General features: G+C 44.2%; 1 protein-coding gene across 1 annotated transcript in view; it reads right to left on the bottom strand.

Annotated features, from left to right (window-relative positions):
• Positions 1-13,141: 13,141 nt before the first annotated feature.
• Positions 13,142-26,762, bottom strand: part of Enpp6 (ectonucleotide pyrophosphatase/phosphodiesterase 6) — a 97,154-nt gene continuing 83,533 nt past the window's right edge. Inside the window, exons 7-8 of the mRNA XM_051169659.1 lie at positions 18,323-18,446; positions 13,142-13,507 (exon numbers count right to left, since the gene is read on the bottom strand). Of these exons, the coding sequence (XP_051025616.1) occupies positions 13,302-13,507; positions 18,323-18,446 (330 nt within the window). The 3' untranslated portion in view covers positions 13,142-13,301. The remainder of the gene's footprint in view (positions 13,508-18,322; positions 18,447-26,762) is intronic.

Here is a 26,762-nt window from a genome sequence, read left to right as displayed (position 1 = left end):
TTGAACTCACAGTGATCCACCTGCCTCTACCTCCCAAGTGCTGGGATTAAAGGCATGTGCCACCAGGCCTGGCTGTCTATGCATTGTTAAACCTGCAGACCAATTAAAAATTATGACATTTATTTATTCATTGGGCTGTGCCACAACAGACATGTGGAGGTCAGAGGACAATCTGCACAAGTACGCTTTCTCCATGTGATTATGTGAGTCCCAGGGACCAAACTCAGGTTTGCTCAGATTTGGGGCTTTTCCCTCACTTAGCCAATTTGACAGTCCCAGACCAATGCTTTTAATGTGAGGCTTGGGAGACTGTTCCCATCTTCCCAAGAGTCTTCCTGTTAAGTAACTGTATTTCAAAAAATTCAGAAAATGAGCTTTGACCTGGAGGCTCTTACCTAACTAGGCACACCATTAGCCTTGAACAGCTCTTGGTTTACAGCCAGTTGCTCTTCCTCCTGCGCTTAGAACTCTACCTGCACCTGTAGTGTCTCAATGTTCATCTTGAATCCTTAAAGAAAATTCCAGTCATACTGAACTACCCACTTGGGTGATCAAGGTGATGCCCAAACGTGCCAATCGTTACTTTGCCCACTGTTTTGATGACAGAATGGTACCTGTTCTGAGAATTCTCCTTGAACCTCATTTTCTCCCCATAAACTCTGATGTTTTGGAGCATAGCATTATAGAATATGGGGCTTTCTTGGCAAAGCATGTCTCATGACAGAAATAGCTGCACATGTTCACATATGGCACATGGGAGGGAACATTTGGAAATTATTAAAGATCAGTATGCTTCAACTATAAGAGTGAATAAAGCAGATGACCTGGTAAATCAGGAAAAACTCATGTGTAGTGGTGGAGGAAATAGACAGGGCAAGGTGAGCACGGTTGGAACAATTGTGCTATCTAAATTGTTTGCATTGCTAAAAGTTGTTCAAAGAAATCACCACAGTGAGAGGAAAAGATGGATACAGTGTGCTGGAAACATCAGATGTTACTGTCAAAAAAATATCTAAGCTATGAGGGCATAAGCATATTGGGTATGGGTAGGATTTAGAGACGAATATTAGAAAAATACTGTTAACATTTCAAGTCCAAAAGACTGGGAAAAATAGAATATGGAGTCATTGCATTGTCTATTTATTTATTTATTGTTAGTATTGCTATCATTATTATCTCTTTCATGCTATTTGACCATGAAAATATGGTCGTAGGTTATCCCCTGAGTTCTTGTGAAAATGTTTTGAAGCAATGTTGACTTTTTAAGGCCCAGTTGTTATTAAGCAGATGATGTAATTTAAGGCCGACAGGGTCATGTTTTCCCTTCTGATCTGTCCTTACAGGTCTCTTGGCTTCTGTTGGGCAGTGGCCCTAGCTTCTTTTGCCACAACCATTGAATAACTTTCTCCAATTTTATAAAGTCTTATTCGTTTATAATTTCGATCATGCAAGAGGTTGTACAGTAAGGGATGTTCACTAAATATTTGTGGCCATTAGGGACCTCTTTGTATGTAAGTCTTGTGTGGTGGCTGGGACTCTGGGATCCTTCCTCCTGTCTCTTCTAAGGCCTAGGAAAAATGGCAGCACAGCCTTGTACCAGAGACTTGTTGAAAAGCTAAGTTAAATATAGTGAGGACAGAGCTAATTTATCACTTCTTCTACTCTCCCCGCTGTTCCATTTCCTTTACATGACTAATGAGGGGGAACTGCTAAAATGCTGAAAAAGAAACCCCTGCCCTCTGTGTTCTGTGTCGTGTTGCTTGTCATTTCTCAAAGCCTTCTGCTTTCTGTAAACCATTTTTCTGCACCTGTCTTCCCCAGATTCCCTCAGGAAGCTAGGCCCTAACTCAGATCGTCTTCCATTCAGTCATCTCGTCTTTTCAGAGCATTCATCCATCCATCCATCCATCCATCCATCCATCCATCCAAAGGACAACTACTGCCACTTACAATTTGTTTCTAACTACATAAAAAAGGATTGTAAGAATTAATGAAGCACTGTGTAATATTTCAATGTGTATATCTATTTAATATTTAATATTTAAACCAGATTAAACACATTTCTTTGGTCCAATATTTTACCATTTCTTTATTGTGAAAACTCAAAATTCTTTCCTTAAGCCTTTTTTAAACCCTTAGTACAGTATTGCGCTCTCTGTGCTGCCCTACTGTGTACTAGCATACCAGAAGCTTGCTCTTTTAGCACCAACAGACTAGACTTTGCTCATTCCATCCACGCCTCAGCCTCCGCTAACCAACATTCTACTCAAAAGTTCCATGGGTGTTGCCCACGATTTTGTGGTAGCCCTTGCTGAGTGTTGAGAGGAAACCAACCCCAACATGAGAAGGTACTATGTCATCACTCTTTGTAGCTTACCGCCTAGTTTGGGAAAACAAATTGTTACAAAAAACAATGTGGCTTGCTTTGTAGTAAACACAACTGTAAGAAAATACAAAAGCACAAGGGACTCATAAGAACTCAATGCTTAACTTTCTTTTCTGTTTGTACAGGGATAGGAACTGAACCCAGAGCCTTGTGTATGGTAGGCAAAGATTCTACCACTGAGCTATGTTCTCATCTCGTTGAACACCAAGGATTTGAAGAATGAAAAAGAGTTTGCTAGACAGAGAGTAAGAACGAACATCCAGGACAAGGCAAGAAAGTTGAGAATGACACACCCAAGGATCAACTAAAGGGCCAGATAATATGGGACATGGAGAGATGTGGGAAGAAAATAAATCACAGAAATTCATTGGAGGTGGGATTTGGAATTTAATTCTGCAGATTAAGAGAAAGGCAAGGGGTGCTGTTTAAGAAGGCTAGCGACACACTCACCTTTGTTTCACCATGGGAATTTTCCAGGTGATGAAGAGCCAAGCAGAGGCCACAACACATGACAAGAATTAGATGTCAAAAGAAGCAGCTTGTATCTGGTATGTTCTACTTTGTTCCTTCTGCTCATTCTGAGTTTCTCTTCATTTCTCTTAGCAACCAGGGTATTTAGTACCACAAAAAAAAAAAGAAAAATCACAAATTCAATCTGCCCAAACATGGAAGAACGCAATGATTGCAGTGTATGTGTGTTCAGTGAAAACAATAGCCAGATGTTTCCATGTTTCCAGCCCCAGAACACACCCCAGTGTCTTGGAGGAAGGAGGGGTTGAAGAAAACGATAAGATGGATTGACTGGAGGCAATTCGAAGGTCATGCTAATTTCTTCCAGCTGCCGTGACAAATTACCACAAGCAGGCGTGCCTAGGACAACCGGAGTGTATCCTCACAGGTCTGGAGGTCGGAAGTATGAGGTCAAGATGGTAGAAGAACCATGATCCCCTCTAAAAGGTACACTGCGGAATCCTGCCTTCCATTTCCTAAGTTCTGAGACCACTGGCAATCTGTGGCCAGCTATGACTTGCAGCTACACCCAGTCTCTGTCACCACCTAACCTGTTTCTCTGTATCTCTGAGCCCCGAGTCTCTCTGTATAAGGATGCCTGTCATTGAATCAGGGCCCACTGGAAGTCATCATGACCATCTCACTTGAAGACATCTGCAAAAATCCTACTTCCAAATGGACACACATTCAGGGGTATCTTTTGGGGAATATACTCCACATCACAGTGAAGGGTGTGGATTTTTTGTGCTATTGCTTTTCTACCAGTTGGAGTGACTCATGCCACATAGAAGACATAGACCAGTGCCCACTCAAGAACTTCAAGTAACTGTATTACATAGTTGCAAATCTTCTTTCCAGAAACTGTATACATCCATTCTCCCAGACTTTGATGACCTAGTCATTCCTCACTCTGATTTTGGGAGGGTCTGATGTGGAAAGATAATGAAGCCACCCCAAGTTTCTTCTCTGAACAAATCAACTGATTTGTGTTTTCATTTTGTCCACAGCAAAATCAACTTTTCTGGGTAATATAAATGTTGTTTTCATTCCCTCTGATGAAGGGATGATGAGATCAGAGCTTTTCTCAACCCTTTCTAGGTCTTTCTGAATTCTCACTGACTGGTTCAATTCAGCTGTTGTGGCCCAAACTCCTCTCCAAGCTGAGTGATTCAAACTGGCTTCTCTTGGCTTCTCACTGAATTGCTCAGCCTGGCCTAAAACTTATTCTGGCAATATGTATTAATCTTCTGGCTCCTTCTTATTCTCTGGCTCATTCTGTCTTCACCTGTGTCTAGCTTGTTTTTTCTGCAACCTGTCTCTGTAAAACTGTCCTGGTAAAACTGTCACACACATGACCCCTTTCTCTCCCTGTGCTGCTCTTAAGCAGCCTCTCTTACCTGTCCTGTCCTCATAAGAATGGGTGTATCCTATCTCTGACCCATTCTGTCAACTCTTTCTCTGATTCATCACTTTGTCTGACCCTCAGTTAGATGTCACTTTCAAACATGGCCTCTATAAACTAACCTTAACTTCATTGTTTGGGCTTACAGGTGTGTACTAAAGCAGTGTCTGCATTCTAGCCAGATCATACTATAATCCAGAGTGTGTCTGCAGTCCAGCCAGATCAACATAGACGTAGAAGGCCTTTGGATGTGATCCTTGCCAGAGCAGCCATGTTGCTGGATTAAAATTCCTCTATAGTATAATTTAGTGTAATCTTAAGAAAAATCAATAGGTTTTTTTTTTTTTTTGGTCCAAAAGTGAAACTACTATTCATGACTGGAAAGACGTAATTTTCTAGAATCAGACTTTATTTCCAAGGGCTTCTGGCAAAATGGTGGAACCTCACTTCAAACTCCTAAGTCTGAGCACACCAGGAAAGTGATAGAAGCCAGTAGGGATGGGAGGCCTGAAGGAAACCCAGAGTGAGGTGAGCTATATGCCTACCCTCCAAGTCTCAGGTTATAGGTGTGGATGGGATCCTGATTGTGTAGGGTTACCCAGAGTCCTCCATGATCACCATGGAGACATCAGGGACCAGCAGTGATGCTCCTTCGGAGCTTATCTGGAAACTTCCTAGGAGATAGTAAACACTCAGAGAATGACACCAGAGCCACCATGTCCTTGCGCTCTCTTTGCTTCCTGGATCCGTCTAGTGGGACGCCCTTCCCATGAATCCTTGGACCAGCGGTGCATCTTTCTGTAGCTTTCCAACTCAGTGACACCTAATACGCCATGGGGAATTCTTGGGATCATGCTCCATAATGATAAATTACAAACGCTTTCCTAATGTTATGCTTAAAATTAAAAAAAAAATCCTGTCTGATTTCTCAGCTGATGCCCCATCATATTAAGATGTTGTTACACTGTAACTTGCAGGTAAAATTCAATATTCAATAAGTGAAATAAATAGCCACCATCTCTGGCTACTGCTCACTGTACTGAAAGCTGGTGGTTTCTACTCATGCTGTGAATGGACTGCTCCACTCTGTTTAATGATTACTGACCTGGGACTTGAAAGAAATGGCCAAATTTATTCCAAAAGCTATCAAAAGTGAGTGCATGCTATTTTGTATTAATCTATATAATATTTGCATTTATTTTCATGCTATTAATTTGATTCCAAATACTTGAAAGTAAGTTCCAGAAACCCATGACATTTCTGTTCAACGTTCATGTAAAGGCAATGCAAGTGGCCATCATGCACACTCCATCAAGATGCTACAGGAGAGTCAAGGTGTGTGTGGACAGTCTGGCAGTCTCCCGGGAGATGTTTTGTTCTATTTACCTTGAGTTACTTTTGCATGAGAAGTGGGAATACATAGCGAATGATGCAGTAAAACATTCAGTTTCATCATGCAAACACAGACCTCCAGCTATCCCATGAACCCAACTGAATCCCTTGCCTTTTTAAACCGCTGATGCCCAGGTTGGGCAAATATGCCTACTGCATTGCTGTCCTCCAGAAGGAATTTATGTATAAGCGGTTAGCATTTGCCACATCCACCAGATTTCTGAAAGTCTAGCCTAGTCCAGACTTTGCTGTCACCGATCTTTCCATAACATGTATCATTGTGACTATTAAGACTGGAATGGGAAAGGCCACCCATAGACTTGTGGGTTTCAACCCTTGGCTCACAGCAATTGGTGCTCTTTGACGACATCCCGGAACCCTAGGAGTGTTGGCCCGTTGGCGGAAGTGAGTCACTTCTGATGATGCTGTTCCATGCTTGTTATTTGGTGACCTTACCTCACAGCCAACACTGAACAGAGCTCCTCCCATGAGCATGCCTTCCCTGCCATGGGTGCACCGATTTTTGCTAAAACCACAAGCTGAAAGAAACCCATCTTGCCTTCATTGGTTTCAATGAAGAAAATAACTCATACAGTGAGGCAAGTGACTTCTTTTCCTTGCACTGTCCGGTCTTCTCATGTAGGAATATGTACTATAGCCATATTTCTATGATTAAAGGTGTTTCACCTTCCATTTGCAGGAATTTGATACAGTTCCAATTTATCCGAACTCTCTTCTCTGCACCCATGTACCACCCCTATCCTGAGAAATGACTTATGCAATGGGTGAGTTTGAGAGTCCCTTTACCTCCACAATACTTGCCTGTGCACACCAAGATGTGTGCCTGCGTGAGCCTTTGTTGGCAACTATCTGTGACTAAACATAATACATTGAAAGCTGGTATTCTCCAATGTCTATCAGGCTTATTGAAAGAAACATAGGCTTTTGTTTTGTTTTGTTTTGTGGTTGGTGGTGTTTATTTGTTTGGGTTTTGTTTTTGGCTCTGAATCTTCTGAACCCTGTACCTCTTTCACTGAGCCCCAAAATCAGACTGTGGAGGTGGCAAAGATTTGGTTAGGATCCCATGAACCCTAAAATTCTAAAGAGAGAGAGAGAGAGAGAGAGAGAGAGAGAGAGAGAGAGAGAGAGGAGGAGAGGAGGGAGAGAGGAGAGGAGGGAGGAGAAGAGAGAGGAGGAGAGGAGAGGAGAGAGAGAGAGAGAGAGAGAGAGAGCTCCCTTTTGGTTCCTAAGGAAACTATAACTTGATAAGTTAGAAGAGGAGGGACTGGAGAGATGGCTCAGGGGTTAAGAGCACTGCCTGCTCTTCCAAAGGACCCAGGTTCAATTCCCAGCACCCACATGGCAGCTCACAACTGTCTGTAACTCCAAGATCTGACATTCTCATACTAAAGCACATAAAAATTAAATTTAAATAAAATATTTTTTAAAAAAGTTAGAAGAGGAAAGTGCATTGTTTGTGAATTTATTGTGCAAGACAAATTAATGTAAAATAAAATGTCCATGAAAAGAAGGAAATAGAAATCAAGGCAACTGTGGGTGTACTAGACTTCATTACTAAAAGAGAACAAAGTGCAGAAGTAAAGAAGAGCGGGTTCAGGGGGAGATGCTGGGGATTGGATTCAAAGGAGAGGCAGAGGCTTCATAACATGGAGATAGGGGTGAGACGGACATGCAGATAAAAGTGAACGGAAAGTGCAATAAAAAGCGAGTAAACTCCGTGCTCATTCACTGATTCACAGGCAAGCAGATCCGGGCCACACAGATAAACCACACTGGGAAGCCTGTGAGGAGCAAGAGCGGGCAGCAGCCTGGTCTCAGCTGCACTGTAAAAAGCCTCTCAGGTACTCAGATGGTTTTAGGTCTAGATAGCTGGTTGAAGTTGATAGAGATGAGATTTGGGAATGTGAAATGGAGACGTCAATTTAGAAAACAGTGAAACAGTGTGGTAGTTCCTCAGAAATTTAACATAAAGTCACCATATGACGCTAGGTATATTCCTGAGGTAATGAAAACATATGTGAACACAGAACACAGATATGGATATTCAGGGAAGTTATTACACACACACACACACACACACACACACACACACACACACACGTATGGTGTTGTGATATATATAGTGAGAAAAGATAGCATGCTGGTCAATCGGAACATGAATAAATAAATAGTATCTATCCATACAATGGGAAGTTATTTACTCCTTCTCGAGTCTCTGGTGGGATTAAAGACCAGATACTTTAGTTTTACAATGAAGCTTAGTTGTTCATGGCTTAAGATGTACTTAGGTCTAGATAGATGTTTTAAGTTGATAATGACAAGATGTGATGGATATTGATTTACAGTAGAATTGTAGACGCATCAAGATAGGAACGATGTTTTCCTCAAGGTTGTCAAATACAAATAGCCAAAACACTAAGAATGTAGCATTTATATAATTCCTGATTGTGTCATGGTTCTTGCTATAGGTAGTTCATTGTATATATGTGTAATAATATGAAAGTATACATAAAAAGTTAAAAAATATTTAATTAAAAAAATTTAAAAATATGTAAACAAATGAACTAGGGATTGTCTAATCACAAAAAAATATTCAAAATTGGCAACGCGGTTGACACAGAAAGTAGTTTAGTGTTTGATGGTGTTGGTTGGTTTTGTGTCAACTTGATAGAAGATAGTAATTTGGAAAGAGGTACTCAATTGGGAAAATGCCTCAGTAAGATTGGCCTGTAGGCGGGTCTGTCAGGCATTTTCTTGATTGGTGAGTGATGTGGGAGGCTCAGCCCACTGTGATGTTGCCATCCCTGAGCAGGTGGTTCTGAGATGTACACAAAAGCCGGGCGAGCAATCTGGTAAGCAGTGTGCTCCCACCAGCTTCTGCCTCCAGGATGCCTTGGGTGCCTGCCCTGCCTTGCCCAGTGATGGACTGCTAGCCGTAAATGAACTCTCCTCAAGTTGCCTTTGCTCCAGGTGTTGTACTGCAACAATGGAAACCCTAACTAAGACGGGAAGTGGGTTAAGGAACGGAAGCGAATCACGATCCGATGGATGTGGGACAGAGACTGCGGTGACAAACACGATTGCGTAACTGCACACACCTGATAAGCTACTGTGCGATGGAAGCTTTCGGGTTTCTTTAAACACTCGGTTAGGTTATGTAGACATGTTTTTGTTTTAATCCAAAGTCTGGGATTTTAGTTAGGGCTTTAGCTTGTCCACAGTTGATGAGTGCCTCTTGTGGGGGCGTGGTCTTTGCCAGCGGGAAGGGGCCGAGGGGGGAGGGACTTCAATCGACCCTAAACAGCCAGGAGAAGTAATGAGGTCTACACCTCCTCTCTCCACTAAGCTTCTTTCTCTCATACCTAGTGTTGGGTTATCAGCAGGGATTGGGGTACAGAAGGGAGGTGAAGGCAGCAAATACCCCAAATAAAATAGAGTTTAGAAACTAGCATCAACACACCAAATTGTGCACTTCAAGTAGTTGGATGGTACCGTAAGTGAATTCACTCTCAATAAAGAGATGTTTTTAAAATTTTAGTATTCCATGGAGAGGAGAGGGCTCACGGGTCCCCACTCCTAGCTGAGGAGCAGTTGACTATCGATGGGTTCTGGGGTGGAAGCGTCATTTTTTTTTTCAAGGGCGTGACTCCTGGTGATAGGTCAGCCACACTCCAGTGGGTGACCCACACCCGTGAGTATATGGGCAGTGCAACTGGACTCAGTTGGTTTAAAAAATGAAAAAGAAAAAAAGGAGACGATGAAATTGGGAGAAGAAAGGGGATGGAAGGGTAGCTTTGGGAGGAGTTGAGCCAGAGTAGGAAGTGATAAGAATTAAAATACATTGTATGAATTCTTAAAGAACTAATAAAATGTTATATTTTTTCAAATAAAAATTAATATCCTGAATGCACTTTAAGTTGAGCCCCCACCCACTTCCCTTCTTCCCTCTTCCTCTTCTCTTCCTACCCTCCCTTTTTTTCCCTCCCTTCCTTTCCCACTTCCTTCATTCCATCTAAATTGTAAGCCTGTGATAAGATATGTTTGGTCCATGAATTGTGGTGTAATGATATTGTCAATTGGGAAATAAAGAAGAGATAGCAAGCCAAACGTGGAAAATTCAGTTAACTGGAGCAACCATAGACAAAAGAGAGAGAATATCAGAAGTTTAAGTCTCCCTGTTGACATTTATTCTTTTTTATTCCATCCAAAATATAAACATTTAAGACACTGAACCAGGTGCTATTTTATGATTTCTATGCAACACATATTCTCTTTAGTGTAAACTTGAGACCAAGTTTCAAAATGTTTGATAACCAGTGGGCATTGGCTACACCTCTCCCCCCTTTTCTGTAGTGAATAATTTATAGTAGCTGACTTTGGTCCATCGCAAGTTGCTTAAAATGATAAAATGCAAACCACACTTGAAAAATCTCTTGACACTTACACAAACTTGAAACACTAGAAAATTTCACAAAAGAGTTGTTCGTCTTGAACGATGTCCAAGTTGGTTCGATAGTACCGTCGGGACCCTGGAACCACAAGGAAGGCCCTGCGGAAGCCAAGCTGCTTGGTTTTTTTTTTTTTCTCTTGACTCCACAAGTTTCTTCCTCCTTAAGAGCTTTCAGACCTCCCCTTTGGTTTTGGAGGGATGGAAGCTTGACCCAAATGGCATTGGTCAGTGGCCAATGTCAGCTGATGATCTCCAGAGAAACTGGCTAATTATGAAATAGCTCTCTGGGGATTCAGCTATTCCAGGTTTGGAGCAAAACTGACTTCTCCTTGGTGCAAACCCAAACCTTCCCTATTATGACTTATAAGTGTTGTCTAATGCCCTATCTCTGCGATTTTGGGAGACTTTGCAAGGTACTATGTGTGGCTGAACTCAGATCTCACATAGATTTCCAAAGTCTCTTTAAAAGCGAGGAGAATTGGGCCTTTATAATTTAAGACTCTTGTAGGCTTGCAAGAATTCCCTAGACCTATTGTAGTTTATGGTTAGGTCTTTAGAACTTAATTAAATTGGATTCTGGAGCTGAGTCACGTGGGCAGAGAAGGTAGCCCTGAGTCTCATCTTTTATTTAAAGAACATCCTTTTTATTTCTCTGTGGTTGGTTCATCCAGTTGTCTCCCTCCTGGGATTAGCAGTAAAGTCTCAGGAAACTTCAGGAGGAAGGATGGGTGTGCATATTCCTAACACATCTTACTTCTGTGGAACACGTTGCATTTTGAGAAAGTGAAGTTACAGCCATAGCATCAGAAAGATACTGTATCTTATGGAATCTCAGAGACTAACCTGGGATAATAGTGGGTGGGAGATTTTTAACTGGGGGAAATAATTAGACTTTAAAGCGAAACTAAAAGGAAGGAAGTTTCAGCCAACTAATTGCATCCTCAGAATCTATGCATTATTTTTAGGCAAAAGACCTTTTCCCCCTAAATTTTATTATTGACCCCTACTCAAGATCCCTTTGGTATCTTATTCTTGCTCACTTACTTAACATTACTTACTGAAGAAATTACACTTTGCCAGATAGATATCTGAAATATTGTTATGTAACTTCAGAATATTTAAAGATGAGTGAAGGAGAGAACAGAGTAGACCAAGAAAGACAATGCAACTTTGTGCACAATCTTATCCCCTCTTGATTTTGGTGACTCGCTTTTAATTTAATCACTTGAATGTCTCTCAGAAATCCTTCCTCTGAAGAGGAAGTCAAGCCTGCTTCGCTTCCTGGAATTCAACAAAACACCATTCTTTAAGGGAAAAGAAAACTTTGAACAATACAGGTCTGTTCCAACAGCGCATATCAGTGTTCTCAAAGTGCTAATTTGCTTTCAACCACACAACAAAGGCTGATTTTGCCTCCTTTCTGGCTGATTCCATGGTTTGTGGGAGCTTTAAAAACACATTACATAAATCCTTAGAAATCTTTTGTGAGAATAAACTTGACATTTTTAAGCAGTGATCTTTTGCTCTCTTAACTCAAGGCACTGTAGCAACTCCATCTTTACCAAACCCGGGTGAAGTTGGGAGTTGCTTTTTCACCAAATAAAGGCATTCTTCTCCCGAGAGCTGATGTTTTGTCTTTTTCCAACACTGTAACGTTTTTTTAGTGACTCACTTAGTGCCAACTCATTTCGATTGCAAAGCAACAGGATTCATAACCTCTGCAATTTATGATGGAGTCGAATCCCAGTAAACCCATTATAAATTGAAAATATTATTTAGTGAAAATGAATTTAATTCATGACCCTACAGAACCTTATAGTTTAGCAATACATTGTGCTCTAGGATATTGTGTGTTTATAGTCAGGATCATGTCACTGGTTGGGAGCTGTGGCTTGCTGCTGCTTCTGTCCAGCCTAGTGAGACAGTGTCACATATCAAAACATTAGGCTGAGAAAATGTACATATTCAAAATTCAAACTGCTTTCTGTTGAATATGCCTTGCTTCATCACCATAAAAATGTTAAAAGCAAACAAATAAATAAATAACCAAAAGCAACCCTAAGTCATCATATGTGGAGGCCTCTATGTGCTGAACTACTGAAGTATGAAACTTGCATTTGATACCTCACCATTCCTAGCAACGAGTTAAGATTTCTGATGTTCATATTATTTTTGCTGAGACAGCACACTGCATCAAGAGCTAAAGAGTGGCAGTGTCTGAGGGAAGTTAGTGGTCACAGGGCAGTTAATCAGTATCCATCAGGGTTCAGGGCTCATGGTTCACAAGGCTTTTTATCATGAGAAATTGTGTGTTAAGTCTCTTTTTTTTTTTCAAGACAGGGTTTCTCTGTGTCTCGGATTCACTTTGTAGACCAGGCTGGCCTTGAACTCACAGCGATCCGCCTGCCTCTGCCTCCTGAGTGCTGGGATTAAAGGCGTGTACCACCATGCTCTTGAAATTTAGCACCCAGTAAAGGGGAAAGGCTATTGCATTCTCACATTTTGAGAGGAACCATGGTTTCCACCCATTCTATGAGTGGTCTAAATGTTTTTGATATTTTAATTGGTTGATCGGTGATCTCTAATGGCCTTTGTGTTTTGAGAGAATACGCTATGAAAAGCGCCAGGCACATGGGGCAGAAACAGACAGTACATGTTGCTTTCCTGAAGCCAGATCTCCTTTTCCTGGAATAGAAAAGTCAGTACAGATTATGGCTGCAGATCCCAAGTATGAGCCCTTGGATATGGACAGGACAGAGGGCCTGATTGACAGGGCCAGGCAGGGTGAGCAGAATCCAGGATGACTTACAGGATATCCATTTAATGTTTGGCTGTTGCAGGGGCAAATCATCACTCACACCATTTATCTTCCCTAAGGATGTGCAGAGAAAGGAGAAAACTTCACAGTGAAGTGAATGAAAAGATAAAAAATTCACATTTCTAGGTAAAACAAAGTGTAAAAAAAAATTTTTTAAAGAAGGAACTTTTGTGTATAGAATGATCCAAGAATACTATATTTACAACTTTAATGGCCTTGATTGTGTTAATAAAGCTATTATTCATAAAAGAAAATGAAAACTGTCCCAGGTAAGGAGGCAGGCTTTGCTGCAACAGTGCTTTGGAATACTCAATACGACTAGTTATACAAAGTACAAGAGGAGACTCAAGACCAGTGCACAGCTGTTCAGCATGATGGATGAAGCCGAGCTGGTCTGGCTCTTCAGCATGCACACCACCCTGGACCAGGACCCATTGTTGGGCAGTGGGGTGATGCCTGCTACGTTGCACATAATGTTGTAGACATCCACGGATCTGATTGGAGCAGCTCTGAAGTTGGACTTGAAATCTAAAAGGCAAAAAGCAGACAGGCAAATGGTCATGATTGGTCACCCTGGGAAAGGAAAGTTGACTCAGAGATGGAGACAATCTGCTCAGGCTCTGAGAAAGTCAGTTCCATCAACGCCTGTGGCTGAGCCATTATAAATGAGGAAACATATGTGGGATATTACAGGTTGGGAAGGAATGATCCTCTATGGGGCACAGAGATGAGATTCTTCAACAACAACAACAACAACAACAGTCAACAGACAGGCTTTCTTTGTGCCTCGGCTTCCTATGCTTCTGTTTCAATGAGCTTTCCTGCAGAGGCAGGCCAGCTGTAGCAGTTCTATTTCATTAAGAATATGGAGGTACTCTGGTGTCTCATATTTGACCACATCCCCTGGATGGGGAGGCCTGGTGGCACTCAGAGGAAGGATAGCAGGCTACCAAGAAGAGACTTGATACCCTATGAGCATATAAAGGGGGAGGAAGTCCCCCTCAGTCACAGTCATAGGGGAGGGGAGTAAGGGGAAAATGGGAGGGAGGGAGGAATGGGAGGATACAAGGGATGGGATAACCGTTGAGATGTAATATGAATAAATTAATAAAATAAAAATTAAAAAAAAAAAGAATATGGAGGGAGGAGGGAGCCAGTGTGGTCTGAGAAGACAGGCTGTTCAACTGTTGGGCTCCTTAAAAATGTCATGAATATCTTCTAGAACTTCTAGCCAGCCAGGTCTCAGAGTACTCATGGCAACTTGAGAATGTCTGTGTCTTCCTGACGTGCCAAGCTCATAGGTCCTGATGGTCCACGACAGCAGCTACAGGTAGCTCACCAGCAATGCAGTATTGTCCTTAATGTGTTCAGAGAAAGAACAGAACATTGCTTGGGAACATTTCTGGGAGCAGATGAGACAGTTTACGCCATGGGGAAAAGGAACAAAGGTTTCAATTGTCATACCGGAGACAGGGCATTGTCCTCTACCTAGATCCTGTGCCATCCTGGGGCATTAAACAAAAGCGTATAGAGTATGGGGAGGGTCACATGCAGCACTGTCTTCAAGGGACACGAAAGGTGGCCCTCTAAGCAACTGGAGGGATTTTAGCCCAGTGTGCCTGTTACTTCTCTGTGGCACGGACAATGAATATGAAGGCCCTTTCCTTAGGCAGTGGCAATCTGACCACACCATACACAAACGTCTTTGCTCTTAGGCTCCCCTGCAAAAAATTCCTGACAAAATATCCCAAGCTACATTGAAGCTGAGTTCAAGGTTGAGTTTTGATCCATCAAAAGAGGATCAAAACTTTCCATGTTTGTCTAAGATTTTTTTAGTTGTTGAACTTGTTTTGCCACAAGGACCAGATATGCCTAATTTAAGAAGACAAACAACATATCAGAAGTGCCTTCTGGAAGTGGGGCACTGACACCAATCTGTCCTTTGAATAGCAATTATGGAAGAAAGTTATAGGCAGAGGCCCCTTCACTCAGTGTGTAAGATCCGGTGCAACTTCTCAGAAGGCATGGGAAATAGCACCTAAGTCACAATGCCAGACACAGCAGCCAGCATTACTCATAGATAAGTAATAATAAGTGGCAGCAAGAAAAAAAAGTGGGGTTGGAAATATTCACTTTATAAATGGCTCAGAGGCTCATTTTCTTTTGAGGAAGAGAGAGCAAGTGTCAGCATTGCTTCAAAGTAAAAACTAGTAAGACAGAGAAAGAGAGAGGGACAGAGACAGAGAGACAGAGGGAGAGACAGAGAGAGACAAAGAGAGACAGAGACAGAGAGAGACAGATACACAGAGAGAGACACAGAGAGAGAGACAGAGAGAGACAGAGAAAGACAGAGAGAGAGACAGGGAAAGATAGAGAGAGAGATAGGGAGAGAGACAGAGAGAGAGAGATGGAGAGGGGGAGAGAGAGAGAGAGAGAGAGAGAGAGAGAGAGAGAGAGAGAGAGAGAGAGAGAGAGAGAGAGAATGAGAACATGGCTGCATGGGAAAATATAAAGGAGGCCTCCTTTTTATGTCTAGGCAAATTATATAATTAGATGAGGATGTTGGTGGCACATTACCGTCGGATGAGCCCACCGCAACCCAAGAGATCAATGGAAACTCTGTCCAAGAGTTATGTCCCTGCCCTTCTGACTTGCCGTGTGACCTGGGTAAGAAGACCACGATGTCCATCACATGAGACCACACCACCATCCGGTGTGTGTGAGGGCTGTGTGTGCCAAGTGTCCTTCTCTGACCTTTCAAAATCCACTTGTTAAAGACCGAGAGAAACAGTGGAGATGGGAGCTCTGACAAAAGTCCTCCAGAGGATGATCTTATTTGAAATAAGATTGAAAATACCAAATTGTGTTGTGTGCCTATGAACAGGAAGGAGAATTCAGATTCCTCTCTGATCTAGTTCATGGCTTTCTGCTCTAAAGGCATGGAGTTTTGAGTCCAAGTCAAAGAACTACAAAGTTTTAGAAAATTCCCAGGCAACACCTAGTCTGATGTGAAAGGCTTCTGCCAAGCCCCTCTAGCTCAAGATGACATTTTGAACCTGGATGTGGATCTAAGTAACTTGCATGGACTTACGCATGGGCATCACTTTTAGGTACTAAAATGTATTTGCTGAGAAGAGAAGCTCTATGCTCTCACTGCGCCCAGCCACCTTCCGCTGGAGCTCTGAGAGAGGCTTGCTGGCTTGTGACCACTCACTGGCTCCTGCTCCTGCCACTGTACCCTGAATACAGACTTCTCCAGGGCAGGGTTAGGTGGTTAAAATTAGAAACTGGGATGGAGCACAGAGAGGCCGTCTTCAGAATTATTTTCCTTCCTCTCTGCTGGGTCAGACTTAACAGGTTTGGAAGGCTGGCATCTGGGTGGCCACTATGATGCCCAGCTTCCTCCTTAAGCAAGAAGCACAGACAATGAACCAGGAAGGATGCGCGTTTACCACCAAGTGCAGCCAGCTAGCTATTAAAGGCCTCGCTCTTAAATTTTCTTCAGAGTAAACAGTCAGTGTGTAAAGCTATTTAATCTTTCATGAGAATTGGAGCCAGGGACCCGATGGTTTGCCAGAGGCTCTCAAGGAAACATTCTGCAATTAGCCCAGTCCATTTTCATCAGGGGTTGTCCTTCGGTCTGTAAAATAGTAAGGGCTCTCCATTTGAAAGGAGCTGATGACAGAGGCTTCCGTTAATGGACAAGACATCCCTGGTGAATTTAACTCCAAATTAGCACAGTGCTGGACGTGGAGCTTTTGATGCCAGGGTAGATTGGCTTATGCTTTAAAAATACACATGAGACTCCTGCTCATATAAAGCCCAACAGACAACTGTTCTGCATGCTTGACCTTACTTCCCTCTTCTTCGGAAGGTGATGGGGGGAGGGGATCTTTTTGACTGACAATCCTGATGATTGATAATTCTCCCACGCAAAGTCCATGGCCTTGGGGTATGCCTTCTTTCCGATCTCCAACAGGCCTCAAGGTAGTCCTAAAAGCAGCTCCATTGTTAATTCCTCTTGCACCGAAGCTTTGCAAGTCCTGGGCCTGGCCAACAGCGAGCACTCATAACTTTCACGGGTCAGTGGCAACAGGCTCAGACATCCTCTGGTCTCTTGGACCTGTGTCAGAAGGCAGCCAGTGCTTTATAAACATCTGCTCTCACTGATTCTAGTGCAGACTTTGGGGTTTGAGAATCACACACAGGGTCGCATGCGGAAAAGGACTTGGACCAATGTCTTTTCCCAAGCTGCCAGGCTCTTAACAGCTATTTTGTGGTAAATGGAGTAAACTGAGGCAGACAGAACAAGAAGAGCGGATTGGCGTCACTGGTCTTGCTACATGGATGAGAAGAGCAGAGCTCATAGGTAGATTACTTAACATATATTTGAAAATCAAATTGTGGACTTTCTGGAGCAGAAGCATTTTGGATCAACATATGGAAATATGCCTTCGGAATACAGATATTGGGGGGGGCGGCGGCATATAGTTAATAAAGGAGTGGACGGGAATAGAAAGGATGGCTATGAACCGGTCACCTCATGGCTGATAGCCGTTGACGTCCCTCCCTTCTCCCTCAGTCCCTGATGTCTGTCTTTCTTTGATGTACTTATTAGAGTACTTATTAGAGTAAATTTTTTCATTGTGCGGATTCACAGTGTCCTATCAAGTAATTTACATGACCAAAGAGAGTCTCTTCCATCTGCCTTCTATCCCAGACCTTCGCAATATAATCAGATGAATGAAGGAAGGCTCCCTACATCTATTTTTTCCTACAAACATCTCTTGTCATTCTGGCTCGTTCTCAAAGTCAATCTCAAGGTCATATCTGAGCCTGCCCTTGAATATACCCTAGCTTCTAGTTAGACTTTAGATGGACCCCACAGGGGTGGATATTCTAGACAGCGTAGAGCTATTTAAGAGTCAGACTCCAGGAAGCAATAGCGTCAACCTTGAGACTCACAGCTGTCAGCAAACTGCTGTCTGATAAGCCTTCCTGGACATCAGATAGCTGTGAAAAAAAAGCCACTTGGACGAATTAAGTGAAAAAAAAAAAAAAAAAAAAAGAATCACAGACATGTGGAATACATTTTCTGCACCGTACTCAGGATTTAAAATTTACAAGGAAAAGTATTTGGCCCCAGTTGCCAAACCAAAGAAGCATTTGAAAGGAAGCCAGCAAAAGATGTTTCACAGAGAGCGGCTGGATTTGCTTTGCTTGGCTCGTAAACAGGGTCTATAAAGAAAGGGCTCCAGCTTGCACGAGTGTGGCTAGTCCCTCCCTGTTCGAGCTGCTTCCTTGGGATGCTGCCTACGAGTGGCCAGTCATCTCCTTGCCTACCAGGTCCAAAGGCCAGGAAGATGCCTCTCATGTCCCTGAGCTCGTTGTCATAGCCGTGCCATCCACGCTGCCAGCCTTCCCGCTTGCCGGTGCTGTTCATCCAAAACGGAAGCATCTCTTGATTCTGGAAAAAAAAAAAAAAACCCCAAAGACAGTGATATGACATTGCTCCTGGATGGCTAAAACCAGTGTGGAGATTTCCTCACCAACATCGCTGACTTGGGGTCACCTGGCTTCAGCTTGGTCTCTTCCTACTCCACGTAGTTTTGACCCTTGGCAGCAGAGTCCTAAATCCCTGAACATCTCTGGTTAAGGAGGCATTTTCTTACCCCGAGATGAAGGTATCATGTGCTGAGGGTTGGAACCACTAAATACAGCATGTTAGCGGTAGAAGGGATGTTAGAACGTGCCTGTGGTCTAAAAGTAGATTTGCTTTTTATCCCAGGTTCCTGCCACAGAGCTCCTAAAACCCTTGGAATTTCCTGGATGACAAGAGGGACTTTGTTAGCCATAATGAGCCTCCGTTTCCCATACTAGAGTCTATGCAGAGATGGCCACTGGATTGGGGGACTAGATAGCTTCAGGGTGGGGGTTGTTCCCCTAAGGAACACACCTCCTGGTTAGAAGGTTTAAGTGTTTGTTCTGGATCCCCAACCACCGGAGAGAGCGAAGGTGCTGGATTTTGAGTCCTATCGTAACCAACATAATAACTCATCCTTACAAAAATGACACCCCATATACAAGCCCACCAAACATGGTTCAGAGCACCTCCCAAGGAATAAAACCTTTGTGTCCCTCATGTCCCACTCAGATGTGCCTATCTGGCTGTTCCCAAGCTGTGTCTGTCCTCCATAACAAACCTGTAATCACAGGTATAGCATTTCCCAGAGAACTCAGATTTGTTCTAATGAAGTGAAGTCCGCTGGTGAGAGCCCTAGCCAGGGCAGGCACAAGTGTTGGGAGCCTGGGGAGCCAGGGCTCATACCTGGCAAGTGAGCCGGGTCTTGTAGCTGCGAGTCCCCTTAGCCTGTGCTACACTGACTCTCCTCCATTCTCTGTATTTACCCATTTGAAGATGGCTCCCGAGGACCTCTTTACCCAGGCCTCCTCCAGCTTCATCTCCCTCAACTACTCTTCATTTGGGATGGGTGTCAGGGCTACCATTTTCCTGTCATTTTCTTAGGCTCCAGGGCTTCAGCTGTGGTGAAAAAGCAGCTTAAAGCTTTGGTGGGACCCAAAAAGCCTGCCACCTGTTGAACACAACCCTAGCAGTTTGTTGCAGACAGATCGTGGTTTGTTTGTTTGTTTGTTTGCTTGTTTGTTTTTTGACAGTCCGCTCATCTCCTTGATCAGCAGAATTCAGCACTGCCATTATTTCCAATGCAGGAATAGAATCAAGACAGCACAGTTACCAACCATCTCTAGGCTGATCCCCAAAGCTAAAATGGAAATCATCTATTTCCCGAGTCATCCTGCTCAACCAGGGCCAGCCCTGAGGTTTACAATCATCACAGCGTCCTACTGTGGACAACCTTACCCTTTATCATTTGTAACTAAAAGGCACAGAGAGGGTAAGTGAAACTCGCAGAGTCACACAGCTAATGAGAGGCAGTGCCACAAGTGGGACTCGGGTCCGCCTGTCAGTCATCACACGCATTCTACCACCCCACAGCTGCAGTGCTCCTGGTGAAACTGGACCATGAAGGGTCTTCTCCTGCCCTGGACCTTTGCCTACAATTTGAGGTAGAGAGGGGTGAGTCTGGACTTGGATGGACTACAGAGTTTAAGTTGGTTTTCTCCCCTCCAGTTCTCTAATCTCAGGGAGAAGTTACCTAAGTTCTCTGCCTTTCCCTTTCCTTGTTGGATGTAGGGATGCTTAACGATCACATTGTGGAGTTTGGGAGGATGAGGTGACTGTGTCGAGGACTCAGCACACAGTAGGTGCTCAACAAGCGTCTGGTCTGGTCACCAGATGCCACTAGCTGTGGGGTGAGGCACTCTGGTTGTGAGGCTGAAGCCTCCTGGGCTTAGTCCGCTGCAGCACATTGCGCTCTCTCGTCCGCTCTCACCCCATAAATCGTTCCGAGCCTTTCTGCTTTCTGAAGGAGCACTCTTTCACCGACTCTGTTTCCTGGCGTTCATGATGCTTCGGCTTTCCTCCTCCAGCTGTAGCTTGTATTTTTCCATGGACGTACTTTATGAACTTACTACATTGCTAACTTTTCATACTGCTTTTTTGGCTTTTGGGGGTGTTTTTTCTTTTTTTATTAGCTGATGGTAGCGAGGAACACAACACATTTCAATATAGTTTCAGCTAACTTAATCTGTTGCTTTTCCTGTTTTCTGACTTCTAGGCAGGGAACCCGGAAGCCCTAAGTGGGACGATTTGATTCTTCAAATCTCTCTTGTGATGAGTCCTATAGTGCGTCTGTTCTCAACAGCCAAGGGATGAAGATGGATTACCCAACTTAAAAAACTACACTTTAAAAGGCTACTATTTCTTATTGTACAAATAAATACGATGGTAATCTCAGTCCTGGAGGTAGTTGGAGAATGGTCCAATCACAGATAAATCTCCGTTATTATCAAATAACAAGTTGCCTCAGAGGGAGGAAAAATCTAAATAACTATTTTTACTGATATAGCTGATGATGATGATGATGATGATGATGATGACGATGATGAACTGGTTATGTAAAGCGGGAACTAATTCTTTTAAGCAAATGGGTGGAGCAGACAGCATGTAAACACACCTTTAATTTCAGAGCAATGGCTCTTGGCATCTTTGTATTGTACCTGCACCCTCTTCTCAAGGCACACACATATGCACAGTGCAGAGGGAAGGGGATGCTACAGCTCTGGCTTTGGGGTGTCCAGGCTGCTGCCTGAGGCGCTGACCCTATTCAGACCCCTACCACGGACTGCCACACAGTGCCACCTAGTGACACCCTGAGGAGGTAACCAGATCCTCTAGATCTGGCCAAAGATGAAAAACTAGTATGCATGTACACACACACACACACACACACACACACACACACTTGAGCAATGCGGAAGTAGGGAATGAAAAGGAGCAGACATCCTACAGCTTCTCCATGACAGGACCCTGAGGACACACTGCTGGTGCAAGGACTGACCCTGGAGAGCCTCTGAAAAGCGAACGACTCTTGTACCACTCCCTTCTTGTAGAACAAGGACCAGAAGGCAGCGACTGGCACAGTGCACCAGCTGTAGGGCTTTCTACTCTTATCTAGGGCATTGCTGATCCAGGAAGGCCACCAGCTGTCCCAGTTTGCTGCCGTGGGGACTTGTGTGACTCGAGACTTCAGACTTAAAACTGGACCAGCCCCAGGCAAACCAGGGCCCCTTGCTGACTCTACATTTAACACCTGATGTGTAAAATTCAAAGATCCTCGCACAGTGTGACCTTCCCAGTGCTTCTGGTATCTCCCAGGGCCCTGCCATGTATGTGGGTAGACACAACGTGACATGCAAGAAGACTCCCCAGGCTTTCTGTCATGCACCATTCAACGCTCTGATCAGATCCAATGGGGGAGGAACCGGAAGCTGCAGGCACCGTGCAAGGGACCCATGGGAAAAATAGGTGAGCGGTTTGGATTTGGACTTGGTTTCTTCCGTTGGGGCCTGCGCTCCATTTCCAGCCCACCACCACGGCAGCTACGGTGCACTGACTTTAATTTGGCCGGACAGGGGAAAAAAAAATGATAAGAGTTTTGGTTTCTAGGTTAGGGCTTTCTTTGTTACAACTATCCTTAGTGCTGAGAAGAAAAGGTAACAGTCAAGTCAGAAGGCAGTAAGGGAGGTTTGTTCAGGCCTTGCTGGGGACTGTTTCTTTAAATCCCACCATTCGGACGCCTTGGTGTTAATCTGGCTAGAAATATCAGGTTGGGAGTGACAATGAAGTGGAGGATGGGAAGAGTAAGTAGCCTAAGCCTCCTGGATTAGTTTTTTGTTTTTTTTGGGTTTGTTTTTGTTTTTGTTTTTGTTTTGAGGGGGTTGTTGTTGTTTGTTTGTTTCTGTTTGTACAAAAGCAGGATTCTCATGCATTTGGATTCCTTTTACTCACTTACCATTGTGGGCTTGGAATGCATTATGATGGTGGGTTCTCATGAGGTGTGGTAAGGCACATGCCTTTACTCCCATCACTCAGGAGGCAGAGGCAGGCAGATCCTGTCAGTTTGACGCCAGCCTGCTCTACAAAGCGAGTCTAGGACAGTCAAAGCTACACAGAGAAGCGCTGTCTTGAAAAACCAAAATCCAAAACAAAATAAAAGGATGGTGAGTTCTCCCCTCCTCACTCCCATTTCTCCTGATTGACTGAGCCTCAGGGAAAGATCCCCCTGCGGAGGCCGAGGGTGAGTAGCGGAGGGGGTGAAACCTGGCCACTGTGTCCGGCCCTGAAGTAGAGAGTGACTCCTGAGGATGTGCACATGTGACTGAGATGGGTTCCCTCTCTCTGACCAGAGGTGGGTAGTGGAGACTCATGGAGTCCCCCCTCCTGGTCTATACATGTCTGTCTGTCTCACTTCCCATGGAGGACACAGCTGTGGTGGCCAACTTTAGAAGGGAACAGTCACTGTTCATTGGATAGCTCAGAAGCGGGGCTGGGTATCGACTCCCCTGAGCATGTCTTGCCTTCCACTCTTGGATGCTTGCACTCTGTAGGTCAGGGTGCATCGGGAAATGATCTTCCTCATGTTGGAGCAAGGGGACCCCTGGAAGCTATTCACCCAGCACCATTACATGGTAATTTACCATTTCCTTAGGGCAGGCTTTGTTTTTATTGACCACTATCCCAAGGTCAGATCATGTGTTTTCAATGTGGCTCTGGGTGCAGCCCTTCCCAGAAAGCCCACAAAGCTTCACTGTTGGCGTAATGGAACATAAAATCAGCGCTGACTCAATGGAACCACCGAACAGTCAGCTTTCTCTAACTGAGCTCCGTTCTCAAGGCTGGTGCCTGAGGAGTACTAGTCACTGTATGTAAGCCCTCTTCCCCTCTTCCACCACTGCTGTAATTTGGATCTAGGATATTCTCAAAGGCCCAGGTGTTACAAGCTTGGTCCCCAGCCAGTGGACCACAGGCAGGTACAGAACCCTTAAAAGGTCAGCTTTCCTGGGAAGATTGTCCTTAAAGCTAATATTTGGACCTTGGCCTCTTTCTTCTCTCTTCGGCCATGTTCTTCTACCGTGCATTGGCCCCAAACAGGATCAATTATTTTGCCATAGTAACGGAAAGCCGACCAACAAAACCTCTACGAGTATAAATATTTTTCTCTTCGAGTTATTTCAAAAAAAATCTTGATTGCGTGGAAGCTGCTATGGGAATTAAATTAAAATAAATAAAACCTGAAATCTACTTAAGGTGCATTAGAACTCTAATTGAAAAAAAAATCAACAGAGTATCTTTTCCTAGGCCTTGCTTGGCCCAGGTACCTTCCTCTTCCTCTAGGGAGACTAGGGTTACATAGTGTCAGATCAGACTGAGGAGGAGACACAGTAACGTCCAACTCAGGGAGGCACTGGTGAAGCCGCCTGTGAACTGACAGCAGTTTGACAGTCTTGGCTCTGTGCTAGGGTTGAGAAAGAGTTGTGCTTTCTCTTGCTAGCTAGGTGTTCCGTGACAATTGGCCCCGAATCGAAGTATTTACTCCTTGAGGGAAGAGTGGAGCTCGGAAGACTCAAGAAGCCACCCGCATTTACAAGGCTAAGAAGCTCAGGGAGTTGGAAGAACAGTAAAAGCCTCCTCTAAAGGTTGGCTGTGGAAGTAGGTGATGACTGCCGGGCTAGAGGGTTGCAGGCAGGGACTCAGCTATCCTCGGGGGCCCTCGCTCGGGTCGTCCTCGGGTGGTCCCCGGGGCTTCTGTGAGTTGTTACCCAAACTGGGGTAGGTTTTCCAGACATGTAGCCTCCTTGAGTCACCTGGGCTGTGTAAGTAACAGGTGACCGACAGCACTGACAGTACCACCAATAACCTCGTTGGTTCATGGAATTGTTGCTATTATCCGGGCCCTGTCTGAGATGAAGAGGCATTTGTTGGTATCTGAGGAAAAGCCACACGGCACTGTTTCCTTTAGCTTTTCTACCATTGCGTTTTCCAAAACGTTAGACAGGTTGGCTTCCTGTACGTAGTTGCCACACGCCTGTCCCAAGAGATGCCCTAGCAGTTTCTCTGATTTTCTGTCTTTCCAAACAGGACTTAACTGCTCAGCCTCGGTCCCCTGGCCTGACCTGGGAGAGTCTCCTACCACACACAGTTTGGTCCTTGATGTGGAAGAGACCAGACAGCATAGTCAGTAGGGATTAGAGGGAAGTGTCAGAAAGAAGTACTAAGTGGCACCAGAGTGGCTCTTCCTCTTTCCTGGGATCACATTTGGTGACTTATTTTGAGCTGGAGATGGGGGAAGGGGGCAAAGGGAAGGGGAAGAGAAGGGGGATGGGGGAAGGTAGGCTTGCACTCCAGACAGTTTCCACACATGACTCCAGTTACTGTGGGAAGCAAACTGCTTCCAACATTTTTACATCTGACCTTCTGGAGATCAATTAGTTAGTTGGGCCTGGACAATAGCACGGTAACTGCCATGGCCACTCAGAAGCCATGCTTCCCAAGACTCTCTTGATTTCCTCCAAATATTTTGGAGCTAGGCCTAACTGCCCTTCAGCTGCAGGCTTTAGAACTGAGCCTGGCATGTCACACCCTTTGCTGGTTTTCACAACAATTTCTTCAGTAGACAGTAGACAGATATTGGCTTCCTGTAGATGCATGGGCCCGTGCTTGCCTCACAGGGATCAGGGTGATCAGCATAGAGCACCGTCCTTTCTAGTCCTTTTCCAGGATCTTGTACCAATCTTGCTTTTTTCAGCTCAGTAAGACACTTTCCAGGACAGGGCACGGAAAGTGGCCCTTGAAAGCTAGGTGGGAGTCCTGCCTGGCGGGGAGGTGGCCACTTCTGTCTCCATGTTCCCCGCTGTTAGAAATCTCAGCTAGAGTCACCCTACCAGGGGCTTACCCTGTGGAAGGTCTCCCAGCTTGTCCTAGAAATGCCCTCACTTTCCCTTCTCTCTCCAAGTCCTCTCACCTCTCACCTGTCACCCTCCTCCACTCTGATCTCTCGACACATGATCCCTGCCCTCGGTCCCCTCTCCACACCCTCTCCCAACCAGTTTCCTCTCTTCATCTACTTACAGTGGCTGTTCTATTACCCTTCTGGGTGGGAGTCAAGCACCCTCCCTTAGGTCCTTCTTGTTACTTAGCTTCTTTGGCTCTATGGATTATAACATGGCTATCCTGTACTATATGGCTAATACCCACTTATGAGTGAATACACACCCACATATATCCTTTTGGCTCTGGGTTATCTTACCCAGGATGATACTTTCTAGTTCCATCCATTTGCCTGGAAAATCTCATGATTTCTTTGTTTTTAATAGCAGAGTAGTATTCCATTGTGTAAATGTACCACAGTTTCTTTATCCATTCTTCAGTTGAGGGACATCTAGGTTGTTCCTGGTTATTATGAATTAAAGCTGCTATGAACATACTTGAGGAAGTGACCTTGTGGAATGGTGGAGCATCTTTTGTGTATATGCTCAGTAGTGGGTTAGCTGGATCTTGAAGTAGAACTAGTCCCAATTTTCTGAGAACGCACCAGATTGATTTCTAAAGTGTTGTACACGTTTGCACTCCCACGAGCAATGGAGAAGTGTTCCCCTTTCTCTACATCTTCACCAACATTTTTCTGTCACTTGGGCTTTTGATCTTAGCCATTCTAACAGGTGTAAGATGGAATCTCAGAGTTGTTTTGATTTGCATTTCCCTGATAACTAAGGACATTGAGTACTTCTTTAATTGCTTCTCGGCCATTCACTACTCCTATGTTGAGACTTTTTGGTTTAGCTCTGTACTTATTTTAAAAATTGTATTATTTGGTTTGTTGGTGTTTAATTTCTTTAATTATTTATATATTTTGGATATTAGCCCTCTGTCAGATGTAGGGTTGGAGGGCGGGGAACACCAATCCACCCACAAATCCCTTAACCCAAAATTTATCCTCCCTCCAAGATGTGCAGGGATAAAGTTAGAGCAGAGATTGAGGGAATGGCCAACCAATGCCTGACCCAACGGAGACCCACCCCCTAGGAGAGAGCCAACCCCTGACACTATCAATGATACTCTGCTGCGCTTGCAGACAGGAGCCTAGCATGACTGTCTTCTGAGAGGTTCTACCTAGCAGTGAATTGAAGCTGACACAGCTAAACATTAGGTGGAGCTCAGGGAGTCTTGTTGAACAGTGGGCGGGAGGGAAGGATAAAGGACCCACAGGGGACAAGAACTCCACAAGAAAACCAACAGAGTCAACTAACCTAGGCTCATGGGGCTTACAGAGACTGAAACACCAACCAAAGAGCATGCGTGGAC

The sequence above is a fragment of the Acomys russatus genome, chromosome 27, assembly GCF_903995435.1.
Source record: "Acomys russatus chromosome 27, mAcoRus1.1, whole genome shotgun sequence".
In the NCBI taxonomy this organism is placed as follows: Eukaryota; Metazoa; Chordata; class Mammalia; order Rodentia; family Muridae; genus Acomys; species Acomys russatus.
This window is presented reverse-complemented; position numbering and strand designations above follow the sequence as displayed.